Source organism: Pelophylax lessonae, assembly GCF_965119305.1.
Source record: "Pelophylax lessonae genome assembly, chromosome: 1".
In the NCBI taxonomy this organism is placed as follows: Eukaryota; Metazoa; Chordata; class Amphibia; order Anura; family Ranidae; genus Pelophylax; species Pelophylax lessonae.
Genome location: NC_138768.1, coordinates 515,885,231 through 515,900,399, shown reverse-complemented (window position 1 = coordinate 515,900,399; position 15,169 = coordinate 515,885,231). Strand labels below are relative to the sequence as shown.

The 15,169-nt window shown below is 44.8% G+C and overlaps 1 protein-coding gene across 2 annotated transcripts in view; it reads left to right on the top strand.

The window, feature by feature from the left end:
* The window catches only part of LOC309547466 (phospholipid-transporting ATPase IK-like), a 269,016-nt gene that overhangs the window by 90,117 nt on the left and 163,730 nt on the right, over positions 1 to 15,169 (top strand). For both annotated transcript variants that reach the window (XM_082247329.1, XM_082247328.1), the window contains exons 8-9: positions 5,078 to 5,148; positions 9,611 to 9,693. In XM_082247329.1, coding sequence (XP_082103455.1) covers positions 5,078 to 5,148; positions 9,611 to 9,693 — 154 coding nt within the window. The remainder of the gene's footprint in view (positions 1 to 5,077; positions 5,149 to 9,610; positions 9,694 to 15,169) is intronic.

The window sequence follows — 15,169 nt, the reverse complement described above, 5'->3', positions numbered from 1 at the left end:
TAAGATTTTTAAAATCCACAGCCTCTACTCCTTTAGTAAATCAACCTCAATCCCACCTTTCCAATCTTGCATGGTTTCATTGAGTATCTTCAAATATGGCATTTTATTGTAAGACATACTGTATATTCACTGACTTGGAAAATCTGTGGCTTCAAGGGCCATTTAGTAAAATCCTAAACCGTGAAGCGCTATGAAACTTTGCCTAAAATGCAGGGCCGGGACAAGGGGTGGGCAGGAGGATCAGTTGCCCTGGGCTCAAAGGTTTATTACAGGTTTGAGTGCCTTAGCCCCTAAATCTAAGGAAAGGGGGGGCACAGTTTGGCATCCTTGCCCTGGGCGATGGGTGACCTTGTCCTGGCACTGCTATTATGACTATACTACTCTGCACACAGTAAAGCAAACATTTCATCTTCCACATTTCTCTTTTCTTATTTGCTAAGTGAACCAATAATAAAGTGATTGTAAAGGTTAGACATTTTTTACTTTAATTCATTCCCTGCATAAAAATGTCCCTAAATCTGCATCACCCCCTCACCCACTTATACATACCGAAGCCCTATCTTGATCCAGCGCTGTACCTGTCTGCAGCAGCTCTCTGCTCAAATTGGCTCCCACTGCTGTTAATCAAATACTGTGAACAGAGCGTGGGAACGGGGCCAAGCTGCACTGTTTGTGCCTTTGGATGCAGGCAGTGCAGCTCGGGATTGAGCCCACAGGTGGGCCCCCATAGAAAGCAAATTCCTATGGGGGGGCACAACAAGAAGAGGAGGAGGGGAAAGAACTGTCGGGGGACCTGAAAAGAGGAGGTTTGTGGCTGTTCAGAGCAAGTAAGCATAACATGTTTGTTTGGAAGCTTTACTTTAGGTCCCTTTCACACTTCAAGCAATGCCTGTGTAATATTGAGGTCTATGGACCTCAAGTCACATCAAAGTCGGACCAAAGTAGTGCAGGGACTACTTTGAAGTCGCTGCGACTTGAAGTCACATAGATATGAAAGGTACTCATTGGAAATCATGGGGTATGACTTGTCATGCGACTTCGCAGTCCCAAGTCGCAGGTCGAGTCGCACAAGTGTGAAAGGGGCCTTAAGATAATTTTTTTAAAAATTGTCATTTTCTTGCATGCATCTGAATTATTTGAAGGTTTTTGTAAGATACAGTGTATGAGTGTATTAGTGGATGTATGGGAACCATAAGCCCGTTTTTTAAAAAGTAGGTGATGCACTACTTTCTACGTGTTCTGGTGTGATTTCCCAGCCCATTCAAATGAATGGGCTGGAAAATCACACCACAGGGGAACTTTCTGGAATCACAGGGGAATGTGCCACGGGTTCTTCTGCAATCTTAGGGTGAATCGGCCTTAATGCAATATTTTGTCATAAAGCTTGTGTAATGCATGTGTAAATGTACAATATCAGTTTGCTTCTTCTGCGCATGCATTGTGCTGATTTAGAATCTGCACAGAGATGCAAACAATGGGCACTACACAACATGCTGCTTAAGGAACTTCAGTGTGTGTACATTTTGCTGGATAGTCTTATGCCTGCATTTCTGCTCCTTAATCTATACCGTTATGCTGTTTTTAGCATTACCACACTTGCATAGCTGCCAACAGTCCCGATTTGCCTGGGACATTCCTGGAAATCAGACCAATGCCCCAGTCAAAATCCTAAAAAATCAGCCTCTGTCATGGATTTTGCGAGGGAGGAGTGGCAGGAGCGTGTTGGATGCAGAAGCAGGTGGACAGGCATCCCCACTGATAGAGTGAGAGCCAGCACCACTGCTTGCTGAGCCCACTGATGGTGAGTGGAGCTTGGCTGGCTTGGTTAGGACTGGGTAGGTCTTTCTAACTAAGTCGGTGACTGCACTGATGAGACTACTCGGACTGCTCTGATGAGGCTGCACTGACAAGACTGCACTGGATTAATTGCTCTGATAGAGTGCACTGATGACACTGCTATGATAGACTGCACTGATCTGGTTGCAGTGCTAGACTACTCTGATAGACTGCACTGGACTGATTGCTCTGACGGGACAGCACTGACGAGGCTGCTTTGATGGGCACTGACGAGGCTGCTTTGATGGGCACTGACGAGGCTGCTTTGATGGGCACTGACGAGGCTGCTTTGATGGGCACTGACGAGGCTGCTTTGATGGGCACTGACGAGGCTGCTTTGATGGGCACTGACAAGGCTGCTTTGATGGGCACTGATGAGGCTGCACTGATAGTAAAGGCGGGCTGTGATGGTAAAGGTGTTTTTTTTTTTTTTTTTTCATATTCAGCAGTCCCTGGACTATGAGAAATTGGGTTTACAACTGCATTGGCCAATTTCTTACGGTCAGGACACTGCTACATGTCAGCTAACAGCACTCTTATCAGGGCCGGCCTTAGGTGTTCAGGCACCCTGTGCGAGCTAATCCTGTGGCACCCCCCACCTTTTTCTTGCACCTTTTTTGCACTTTATTTGACTTTTCTTTTTTATGATCTTTAATAACTTAGCCCCACTTACATCAGAGACCCTCACAGAGCCCCCCTTACATAAGAGACCCTCACAGAGGCCCCCCTTTACATCAGAGATCCTCACAGAGCCCTGCCTACATTAGAGACCCCCACAGAGCCCCCCCTTAAATCAGAGACCCCCCACAGAGCCCCCCTTAAATCAGAGACCCCCCACAAAGCCCCCCCTTACATCAGGGACCCCCTTACATCAGAGACCCCCCCCCCACACACAGAGCTCCCCTTACATCAGAGATCCCCACAGAGCTCCCCTTACTTCAGAGACCCCCACACAGTGCCCCTCTTACATCAGAGACCCCACTACACAGAGCCCCCCCACAGAGACCCCTTACATCAGAGCCCCCCCCACAGAGCCCCCTTACATCAGAGACCCCCCACACAGAGCTCCCCTTACATCAGAGCCCCCCACACAGAGCCCCCTTACATCAGAGACCCCCCCACACAGAACCCCCTTACATCACAGACCCCCCACACAGAGCCCCCCTTACATCACAGACCCCCCACACAGAGCCCCCCCTTACATCAGAGACCCCCCACACAGAGCCCCCCTTACATCAGAGAGCCCCCCTCACACAGAGCCCCCTTACATCAGAGAGACCCCCTCGCACAGAGCCCCCCTCACATCAGAGAGCCCCCCTCACACAGAGCCCCCCTTACATCAGAGACCCCCCCACACAGAGCCCCCCTTACATCAGAGAGCCCCCACACAGAGCCCCCCTTACATCACAGACCCCCCACACAGAGCCCCCCTTACATCAGAGACCCCACACACACAGAGCCCCCCTTACATGACAGACCCCCACACACAGAGCCCCTCTTACATCAGAGACCCCCACACAGAGCCCCCCTTACATCAGAGAGCCCCCCTCACACAGAGCCCCCCTTACATCAGAGATCCCCACACACAGAGCCCCCCTTACATCACAGATCCCCCACACAAAGCCCCCTCTTACATCACCCTCTTACATTTATTGCAGGAGAGAGACCTCACTTCCCTTACGCTGTCTGCAGCTTTTTTTTTTCTTTAAACTTCATGCCCACACATCCTGGAGAGTGTGGGCGGGGCAGACCCAGGAGGAGAAGGGGCGGGAGGAGGAGGAGAAGGGAGGAGGAGGAGCTGACAATCTCTCTCCTCTGGCGTCCCTGCAGAGAGGAGGAGGGATCAGTCAGCGGTGGCGTCTCTTTGGCTGGGCTGTATGTAATACACAGCTCAGACTGCAGCAATAGGAGACTGAGGCACAGCCGCACAGCGGGAGGTAAGCGGCGGTGGCGGCCTGTGTTAACCCTGTCCAGGCCACGGTCGCCACTTACCTCCCGCTGTGCGGCCCGATCTTATGCGAGCTGTGATGGCCACACGGCGCCCCTGTTGCCCATGGCGCCCTGTGCGGCCGCACAGCTCGCACACCCCAAAGGCCAGCCCTGACTCTTATACTTCTATTATTCAGATAGAAGTAAAAAAATGCTGTTAGCTGACATAGATAGTATCTCCTGTTTTTATGTAGCATTGTCCTGACTGTGAGAAATTGGGCAGTACAGTTTAAAACCCAATTTCTCACAGTCATTCCCTGCTGACATCATCACTAAGGCCCCTTTCATACTGCGGGTCCAATCAGGTCTGCCTGTCAGTTTTTCAGGCGGACCTTATGGTAAGGTCTATACATCCCTATGGACAGGCGGATGTAAACAGACTCTATTTAACGTCACCCCCTTTAAGCCACACCCAATATATATTGTCATTTAAACCACGCCCATTTTACCACCAAACGCTAACCCCTATTTAACATACTACTCTGTCTACACTGCCTTTCTGCAAAAAAGTGTCCCTAAAATTTTTGGGAAATGTTGGCAACTCTGCACTTGTGCCCAGAGACTTTACTCAAGCTTTTTATTCTCTGATTCATCTAATCTTGGTCCTGACCTACTTCTCTGTTATTCTTGACTATAGTTCATCTTATAGTTACTACTCAGCTTCTGAATTGGTGTTCTATCTGGTGGTTTGGCTCTAATTTGCTGATTCCCATCGTATCCCTTTAGCTCTGGATTTAATTTCAGGATCTTTGTGCCAGCCACTCATTTTTAATATATATGCCGAATATGTTGTTGAATAAAAAGCAAATTTATAAATAGCATGTTTAAAGATCCACTTTTGAGAAAAAAAACAGTATCTCACCAAAAATGACTTTTTTGTTGCAGGGGGTGCCCAAAATCTGTTTTTTTTTATCTTAGTGCAGATTTCTTGGAATATCAGTAAGACAATCACACAACCAGAAAATAGTATCTCTGGGGTGTGTTCTATACACTGTCTGTACAGGACACCTCCAGGTAGCCATATTGCATTGCATTTTACAGAAACGGTGCTGCAGATTTGAAAAGGAAAGGGGATTTTTAATCTTAATTACAATATGCCTTGTGTTGAAATTGTATACAGTATATTATTATTATTTATTTTATTTATTTTTGCTATTTTTTTCCCCTGAAAGTAAAGTTACCCTTTAATGTAGCTGGCAGTTTTTCACAGTATATTAGTTGTGAATAATGCATGTTATTTTTTTATTAACAGGCAGATATGATACTGTTAAACAGTACTGAGCCAAACAGTATGTGTTATGTAGAAACTGCTGGGATTGATGGGTATGTTTCATTATTTAATACATCACTAAACTTGACACTGGTCTTTCTCTACCTGACTGTCAGGTTTTGCATCCTTCTATTCTCATCATGTCCATAGCTTTCTTGATAGTTTTCCCTTCTACATTACTGAATTGTTCCCTGTATGTCTTCCTCAAAGTATATCTGACTTGTGAGAAATATAGGCATTTAAAACTTTTATATCGTTATATTTGTTCCACAAAACATATTGAAGCCAATGCAACCAGGATGAGTGACCGCCAACCATCTAGCATTTTAGAAAGAGTGGATGGTAATGTCAGCCCATGTATTTTTCTCAAAATATTGTATTTGTTCGGATATTGGCATCTAGATGGGTGTTGCCAACATCCCTATTATAGTATCAACAGAAGCAAAGAGGTTCCCCTAGAGGCGGGACTTTATAGGCAACTACCCATCAATGAGTGTACTCAAGAGTATTCAAATTATTGGAATTTATATATATATATATATATATATATATATATATATATATATATATATATACATACCAAAATTATAAACGCAACTTTATTTTTGTTTTTGCTCCCATTTTTCATGAGCTGAACTCAAAGATCTAAGACTTTTCCTATGTACACAAGGCCTATTTCTCTCAAACATTATTCACAAATCTGTCTAAATCTGTGTTAGTGAGCACTTCTCCTTTGCCGAGATAATCCATCCACCTCACAGGTGTGGCATATGAAGATTCTGATTAGACAGCATGATGATTGCACAGGTGTTCCTTAGGCTGGGCACAATAAAATGCCACTCTAAAATGTGCAGTTTTATCACACAGCACAATGCCACAGATGTCGCAAGTTTTAAGGGAGTGTGCAATTAGCATGCTGACTGCAGGAATATCCACCAGAGTTGTTACCCGTGAATTGAATGTTCATTTATCCACCATAAGCCGTCTCCAAAGGTGTTTCAGAAAATTTGGCAGTACATCTAACCGGCCTCACAACAGCAGACCACGTGTGACCACACCAGCCCAGGACCTCCACATCCAGCATCTTCACCTCCAAGATGGTCTAAAACCAGCTACCCAGACAGCTGCTGCAACAATCGGTTTGCATAACCAAAGAATTTCTGCACAAACTGTCAGAAACCGTTTCAGGGAAGCTCATCTGCATGCTCATCGTCCTAATCAGGGTCTCCACCTGACTGCAGTTTGTTGTCCTAACTGACTTGAGTGGGCAAATGCTCACATTCAATGGCATCTGGCACTTTGGAGAGGTGTTCCCTTCACGGATGAATCCCTCTTTTCACTGTACAAGGCAGATGGCAGACAGCGTGTATGGCATTGTGTGGTTGAGCGGTTTGCTGATGTCAACGGTGTGGATTGAGTGGCCCATGGTGGTGGTGGGGTTATGGACAATGAACACAGGTGCATTTTATTGATGGCATTTTGAATGCACAGAAATACCGTGACGAGATCCTGAGGGCCATTGTTGTGCCATTCATCCACAACCATCACCTCAGGAAAGATATATATATATATATATATATATATATATATATATATATATATAATCCTAAAAATCATACAATCCTATATACACAATCTTATGTCCACAGTTGACAGCAACTGAGCCAAAAACCCCAGCAAAGCATGATCCAATTTGCTCCAGAAGGGGGAAAAATCCTTTCTGATTACCCGAGAGGCAATGGGATATTTCCTGGGTCAACTTTACCTGTAAATGTTAGTATCCAGTTATATTATGTACATTTGGGAAACAATCCAGTCATTTTTAAAGCAATCGCCTAAGCTGGCCAGAACCAGCTCTTATGGGGGTGTTTTTCCGCATTTTCACAGCTCTTACTGTATAGAAACCTTTCTGTAGTTGGAGATTTAATCTCTTTTACTCCAGACGTAAAGAGTGCCCCCTTGTCCTCTAGATGGCAGTAGTGTAAATCCTCCTCACTCCTCTATGATCCTGCTGGCGCTGGCATGTGTGACACGGAGGAGAGCGGAGAGGGAGAGCGGACCGGCCGAGGGGAACCGTGAGAGCGGTGAGAGCCCTGCACTGTACCTGTACATCCACCAACCCTACCCCCCATATACATGTACCTACCCACCTTATATACCTACCTACCCACCCTATACACCCACTGACCCCTATATACACCTACCTACCCACCCTATATACCTACCTACCCACCCTATACACCCACTGACCCCTATATACACCTACCTACCTACCCACCCTATACACCCACTGTACCCTATATACACCTACCTACCCACCCTATACACCCACTGACCCCTTTATACACCTACCTACCCACCCTATACACTCACTGACCCCTATATACACGTATCCACCCATCCTATACACCAGCAGTGTACCACGCAGCCAGCCAGTACCACTCAGCAAATACCACTCATACAGGTTATTTGACATATTTTAGTATTTTTTTAAAGTAACGCAATAGTTACTTTCCCTGGTAATTAGTTACTTTTTTACTGATGTAACTCAGTTACTAACTCAGTTACTTTTTGGGAGAAGTAACTAAGAACTATAACTTATTACTTTTTTTAAGTTACATGCCCAACACTGCTAGCAATACACACACAAATAGCAAAACTGATAGCAAGCAATTGAGCAGCAAGTTGGAAAATGACTGGCTAATTTATTGCTAGACTTGCCAGGCTTCACAAGTCCACATTGCATGACTCCAGATCAACTTTCTTTGCAAACATTCTGCAAGTCTGCTGCAAGTTCTGGTTCAGTTATGTTGTGCAATAGTCATCCCACCACAGGGGTCACTGTGACTTGCAGAGCTCTTGCTGTAGACTCACCACTGCAACGTTGCTCTTGCTAGGGACTTGTCAAGCAAATTTGCTACAAATTGGAAAATGTGTCCACTAGAACTTGTGCTTCAAGTGCTCTGCAGGTGTACAACTTGCCAGTGAAAATGTGCAGCAAGGCAACAAGACTTAGACTCGGTTCACACTACGGCGATCCGACTTAGGGGGCGACCTGTGAATTCGCGTGCACCGTGACTTCGGCACCACTTGCACGGACTTCATAAAATGAATGTCTATGCAAGTCGCTCCAGGTCGCCCCGAAGTAGTACAGGACCCTTTTTCTAAGTCGGAGAGACTTGTGTCGCTCCTATTAGAACCGGTCCTGTACTACACTATGGGACGCGACGGTGCGTGACTTGTCAGGCTGACCAAGTCGCCTGACAAGTCGGACTACAGTAGTGTGAATGGAGACTAACAGTTCAACACTGCCACAAATTTGTGGCAAGGTAACATTGCTATCTGAGCACAAAGCAGGGGCTACTAAACATATACAGTATATTAGAATATTTGTCCTCTTTACTCTGATTCTTCTTGTACCAAATTGTATTGTAACTGTAAAGTGAGGCCTGTAGGAGAGAATGGACGGAAGGGCGGCATGACTAGGGGAGGAACAGGGGAACAGGGTCAAGGAAGGGTCAGCTAGGTCAGTGTAGTGTGAATGGGAGTAGGCCTTACCTGATTGGAGGTAGAGGTTGGTGGGCAGGGTTCAGATGTGTGGGGGTTTGCGTATGTAGGTCCATGCAGTCAATCTGAAGAATTTCAGAAGAAGAGGTGACTTCCCTTCCTCCCGCCCGTGGTTTAGCGGTTATTGGAGGACATGGGTGGTGGTAATGTTTTCTTTTGTTTGCTGTACAGGACTGTGTATGTAGTTAAAAAAAAAAACCATCAGGAAAGTTGGCATAAATCATTTGCTTCCTCAACACCTAAAAAAAAATAAATAAATAAATAAATAAATACAATAAATAAATAAAAATAAAAAAATGACTCAATGCAATAAAAATACAATTAATAAATAAAGGACTAATTGCCATCCCTGCAATCAGATTAAATGGAAGAAGTAAATCTAAAAAAAAAAAAATATATGTTTATTATTTGTTTGCTTTGTTTGTTAAATTATGCAGTTTTTTAACATTTGTCACAGCAGTGGCGGGTCAAGGGGTCTTTGGGGGGTCAGTGAGCAAGTATATTGTTAAAAGAATTGTGGGGCCCATCTAAGGTATGGTGCTTTCATTTGGTTAGTGGTGGTCCTCCCAGGAGCTAGGTCCCCTGGGGGGAAAAATGGAAGTATGTGTGGTGTCGTAACGTCTTCGAGACGGTTGGGGCGCGGCTGAGGACATGGACGACTACAGTTACAATCGTGTCTAAGGACACCCAAAGACCCCTTCTGGTTTAAGCATTGTTTATGTTTTATTGTTATGTTATTTATTCTTTGGTTAATAAAAATGGCTGCTGTGGCCGTATTAAACCCATGTCACGCAGTCCGTGTCGTTATTTTATAGTATTAAGGACCCCAGGTTGACGAATCCTTTAGTCATGTCTGCCATCATTTTGTAAAGCACTGCGCAAACTGTTGGCACTATATAATAATGATAATAATACATATTCTCACTACAAACATTTTGTGAATTACAGAGAGACCAATCTCAAATTCCGTCAAGCTCCGGTGGTTGCACACTATGCACTACAGACTGAGCAAGAGTTGTCAGAATTTGATGGTGAGTATTCGGTTTGGCATTTGTTAACATGAAGCTAGCTATACATCAACAGACAAAGACTGCTTTAACCACTTCTGGACCGAGATGATTTGCCCCCTTAATGACCAGGCCATTTTTTGCGATTCGGCACTGCGTTACTTTAATGGAAAATTGCGCGGTTGTGCGATGCTGTACCGGAAAAAAATTTGATTCCCCACAAATTCCCCCACAAATAAAGCTTTCTTTTGATGGCATTTGATCACCTGTGCGATTTTTTTATTTTTTGCGCTATAAACAAAAAAATAGCGACATTTCTAAAAAAAACAAAAAAAACAATATTTTTCATCCTTTTAGGCCAATTTGTATTCTGCTACTTATTTTTGGTAAAAAAGAATTGCAATAAGCGTATTTTGATTGGTTTGCGCAAAAGTTTATCGCGTCTACAAACTAGGGGAAAGATTTATGTCATTTTTATTTTTTTTTTTTTTTACTGGTAATGGCAGTGATCTGCGATTTTTAGCAGGACTGTGACATTGCGGCAGACAGATCGGACCCCTGACTGACATTTTTTACACATTTGGGGGGACCAGTGACATTACTTCAGTAATCAGTGCTAAAAATATGCACTGTTAGTGTAATAATGACATTGGCAAAGAAGGGGTTAACCTAGGGGTGATCAAAGGGCTAAGTATGAGCCTAGGGGGGTGTTTTCTAACTGTGGGGGGGGGGGGTGGGCCTGTGGAATGATCATAGAGATCTGTAATCCTATATAGAAGGATCACAGGAGCTCTGTGATCATTTCAGAGGGAAGAACGGTCAGATGTGTTTACAACAGCTGACCGTTCTTCTCTCTCAGTGGAGAGCGATCGCGGATGGCCGGCGGCAATCGCGGCCGCCAGCCCCGTGCATCGAAGTCTCCGCTGCCGAGTGGGGGCAGGAGCACGCCCCAGCACCACGTAGGGCTGTGTCGGTTCGTGCAGGAGAGGCTGCCTGACACAGTAAATCTGAGGCAGGCGGTCTTAATGTGGTTAAATACGGGATACCTGAACCAGATTGCTCAGTTATGTTCTGTGTTAGGGCCTGCGAATAGAAGCACTTGTGAAGGATTTCAAAAGAATTTCAAACTTATTTAAAACTCGAGGAGTGTGGGCAGGGCTGGTGCTAGACTATTTTGCACCCTAGGCAAGACCAGCTAATTGCCCCCCCCCAAGAAAAAAAAAACTGCACACATTGCCCCCTTTCCTGCCCCGTTTTAACCCTACACTCCCCTTTATGTATATACAGCCCCCTTAAATCCTACACCCCCTTCCTGCACACACTTTCCCCCTTTAACCCTACACCCCCCCTCCTGTACACGCTGCCCCCCCTCCCTTCCTGCACACACTCCCCCTTTAAAGCTACACCCCCTTCCTGCACACACTGCCCCCTTTAATGCTACACCCCCTTTAACCCTACACCCCTTCCCATACACACTGCCCCCCTTTAACCCTACACCCCCCTTTATATACACACTTCCCCCCTCTAACCCTACATGCCCCTTCCTCCATGCACTCCCCCCCCTCTCTAGAAAGGAAATTTACTAGGGAATGGGATTAGGAGGTGACAGGAGAGGAATGTGGCACTGGCCATGGCTGCGCCCTAGGTGGCAGTGCGCCCTAGGCGGCTGCCTAGTTTGCCTAGTGGTAGCACCGGCCCTGAGCGTGGGTTAGCTCTGACTGGAATTTCTGATGATCCCGAGTGCCTGCTCCTCCCCTCTCCATCTTTTATTGCCTTTGTCTTGTCTTCTTGTTTCCTTTTATTCTGTTCATTTTCTCTTGACCTGTTTCTATGCCCTCTTTAGACTCTTACGTGTTTCCAGGACCAATTACAATGTTGTTCGGCTTCCTGGTTGATTTTTATAGCTACGGGGACTACCCCAGAACCTATGTATGTTACATTTTGGCTTATTAATGCTGGCCATACACTATATGAAAAAACTTTGAAACTCCTTTTCGAAAAACGAACACGGCCATGAGAGCAAACGATAGTGCCATCATGTAATGCCCAATAAATCGCTCAATGGGCATAAATCCGCTTTTTATTTGTTTTTTCACATATACCTAGTGGACAAGAAACACATTAACCTTTCAATTTATCATTCATTTGCCAGAAAATTTCCAAACTTGTCCTTTGCTTTTTCGGCTCAAAAACATCACAACCGATTACTGATTTGTGCCTATTAACTGGCCGAAAAACTAACGAACTGTCCAAATGACCGAATTTCTGAAGATTTTTGGTATAGTGTATGGCCAACATTAGACTATCCGTGGAGGATGTTCCTCCTCCTTTTTCCATGCTGTGTATGTATGCTTTCACTTATGTCACCAGTCCTAGCCTTTGCATGGGTGGACTAGGTGCTTTTTTTTTTGTTTCCTTGTATCAATGATATAATGGAAATAAATTATTGAACCAGAAATGTATTTTTAAATGCACACTAGAAGTACCTAAAAGCATGCTACATTTGCCCATGAAATAAAACTGGCGTCTTTTTCACCTGTCTTTACTGATAGGCCTTCAGATAATTCCTATATTTTTGTTCCTGTGCATCAGCATCCTATTATCTGACGTGATTTGAGACTAGCTGTGATTAATAGCTGATTTCTTTGCTTAACCCTGACTTTTTTTGCTATCTGGTTTTTGCCTTGTGACTTCAGTTCTTCAATATAGTGGCTACAGTGCCAGCCCCTGCCTTCTTTCTGCATAGTGTCTGGTACCTTTCCTTTTCTCCTAACCTGTATATGACCTGATCTCACCTGTGTCAACATTTTATTAGCTCCCACCAGTTATTGTCTCACCAGTGAGGTGAACTTAAAGTGATTGTAAAGGTTGTAATTAAAAAAAAATAAATAAATCGCAAACTAATTATACTCTCTGTGCAATGGTTTTTCATAGAGCAGCCCTGATCCTCTTCATTTGCCCCCCCCCCCCGGTGGTCCTGACTCCTCCCCTGCCAAGTGCCCCCAATAGCAAGCTTCTTTGAAAATGATCCATTCACACACAGAGTGCGGCTCGGACCCACCCCCACTGCTGTGCGAGCCAATGAGGAGAGTGAGACCCTGGAGATCCGCCACTCTTATGCAAATCGCTGGATCGAGATGGGGCTCAGGTACGTTTAAAGGGGGGCTGGGAGGGGAGAGCTGCATCCAGAAGGTTTTTTACCTTAATGCATAGAATGCATTAGAGCAAAACTAAAGCCAAAAAGTTTTTTACAGTTTTAGATAGAGTGGAGAGGGATTAGAACACTTGTCAGCTTGTATGGCTGTCTGTGCTTCTGTTAGGGAAAGTTACCCTCTCTATTTGTCCTGTTTACCATTAACATTGAAAGTTAAAGTAAAAGAAAATCCCAAATTTTGGGTTGTCCCCAGAAAAGTAATAGAAGGGAAATCTTCCAATAAAGACACTAGATCTGGTGAGCTGGGGGTCCCGAAGGAATTCCCCCTTATACTCAGGGATTTCCTCCCACTTCCTGTTTTGGCTATGGGACAGGAAGTGAAGGGAAATCTCTGCAATGGGACATAGATGGCGAAAAAAAAATTCTATCCAAATTTTTACACTATCCAAAATAAAAATAAAACGTTTTGCCTATAGTTCTACTTTAAGGTAAAAAAAAAAAAAAAAAAACCCTTCTGCTTTTATAATCACTTTAAAACAGTAATAAATCCCAAAAACAAAATGTAATATATAGAAGGTTTACCAAGTATTTCAAGTAGAACTCAGATTTTTTACATTTGTGACTTATCCTGTGAGCCAAGCCTGTTATTTACATGCCTTACTGGGCTCACAGTACTCTAGGACTGAGCAGCACTCACAAGTTATTATATTAGCACCGCTCAGTCCTGGAAGAATGCATTCCCCCTTTCTGCTGCTAGAAGAAGATTAGAAAGTCCTGGTGATGTCCTTACAGATAAAGAAGACTACAGGAAACAGGTAGGTATACTGAAGCAGCTTTGAGGAAGGGGCGGTTATTTGATTGAAGTTTTACTTTAGTAGTTCAGCTTTAATCTCAAAATTTTCAAAGAAAGAAAACATGCACTGTTAGACCAAAATTTGGCAATATGGATGTGTAAGAGAAAAGAAACTCCAAGGTGAACGAAGTGTATCTTTCTTGCTAGCTTTAAACGCGATTATCACAAACATTGGATTAATCCTCACATAGGTTTAGGTTCAATACAGTATGTGTTGTCTTTACATGCATATCAATCCCATGTTGTGTTTTTTAAATATTGAACTTACTTGACTGGAAAACTGCAGGTCAGCACCCCCAAAAAGCAGCTTCCGGGAGATTATTGCAATAGACTTGAATACAAACTTAGAGACTTAGAATAGTAACAGCAGAAAAAAGACCAAGTGGTCCATCGGGTTTGACCCATTATTTTTTAGTTTCTTGGTCTGAGTATACATCTGTGTTTGTCCCAAGCATGCAGGGCCGGCCCTACCATGGGTCCTGGTGGGACCATGGGACCCAGGCGGCACTTAGAGAGGGGCGGCCCCCGGCCGCCTCTTCTCTTCTTTCCCGAGCGGCGGCGGCGCATGCGCGGTGACGTGTTGGCGACGGGCGGCACAATTTTTAAATCCTAAGGCGCCTTTAGGAAAAGGTAAGTGAGACTGCTCCACAGCCACACTACCTGCCATTATGCGGTGCGGGGCTCCAGGCATACTACAGAAGATGCAGTGCTGCGGGCATGGTACCATGCCCGCAGCCCCGCATTCTCCTGTACCATGCCCGCAGCCCCGCATTCTCCTGTACCATGCCCGCAGCCCTGCATTCTCCTGTACCATGCCTACAGCCCTGCATTCTCCTGTACCATGCCCGCAGCCCTGCATTCTCCTGTACCATGCCTACAGCCCTGCATTCTCCTGTACCATGCCCGCAGCACTGCAGGGCACTGTGGCACTATAGACAGTAGAAAGCCTGGTGCGCTCATCTGCCCAGTGTCTACTGCTCTGTCCTGCTCCTGCTGTCACTCCGTACACACTCACACCCCTCTGACTGCTTTCATAGTCCTATAGAATGTGGGGGCCTCTTGAAGGGCGTGAATTTTCTTTTTTATTGGGGGGGGGGGGGGCAGCATTTCATTCTTGGTCCCAGGCAGCACAATGTCTTGGGCCAGCCCTGCAAGCATGTTTGAACCCACTTACTGTTGGCTGACTCACTACCTCTGCTTGAAGTCTATGACAAGCAACAGATACTCTGTAAAATAATACTTTCTAAGGTTAGTTTTGAACTTTCCTCCTGCTAGTTTTAAGGTGGTATCCCCACGTTCTTGATCCTAGCTTCCTATTGAAAAAACTGAATCTTATCCAACCCCTTGATGTATATAAAGGTTTTAGTCATACAGTCAGGTCCATAAATATTGGGACATTGACACAATTCTAATCTTTTTGGCTCCATACACCACCACAATGGATTTGAAATGAAACAAACAAGATGTGCTTTAACTGCAGACTTCCAGCTTTA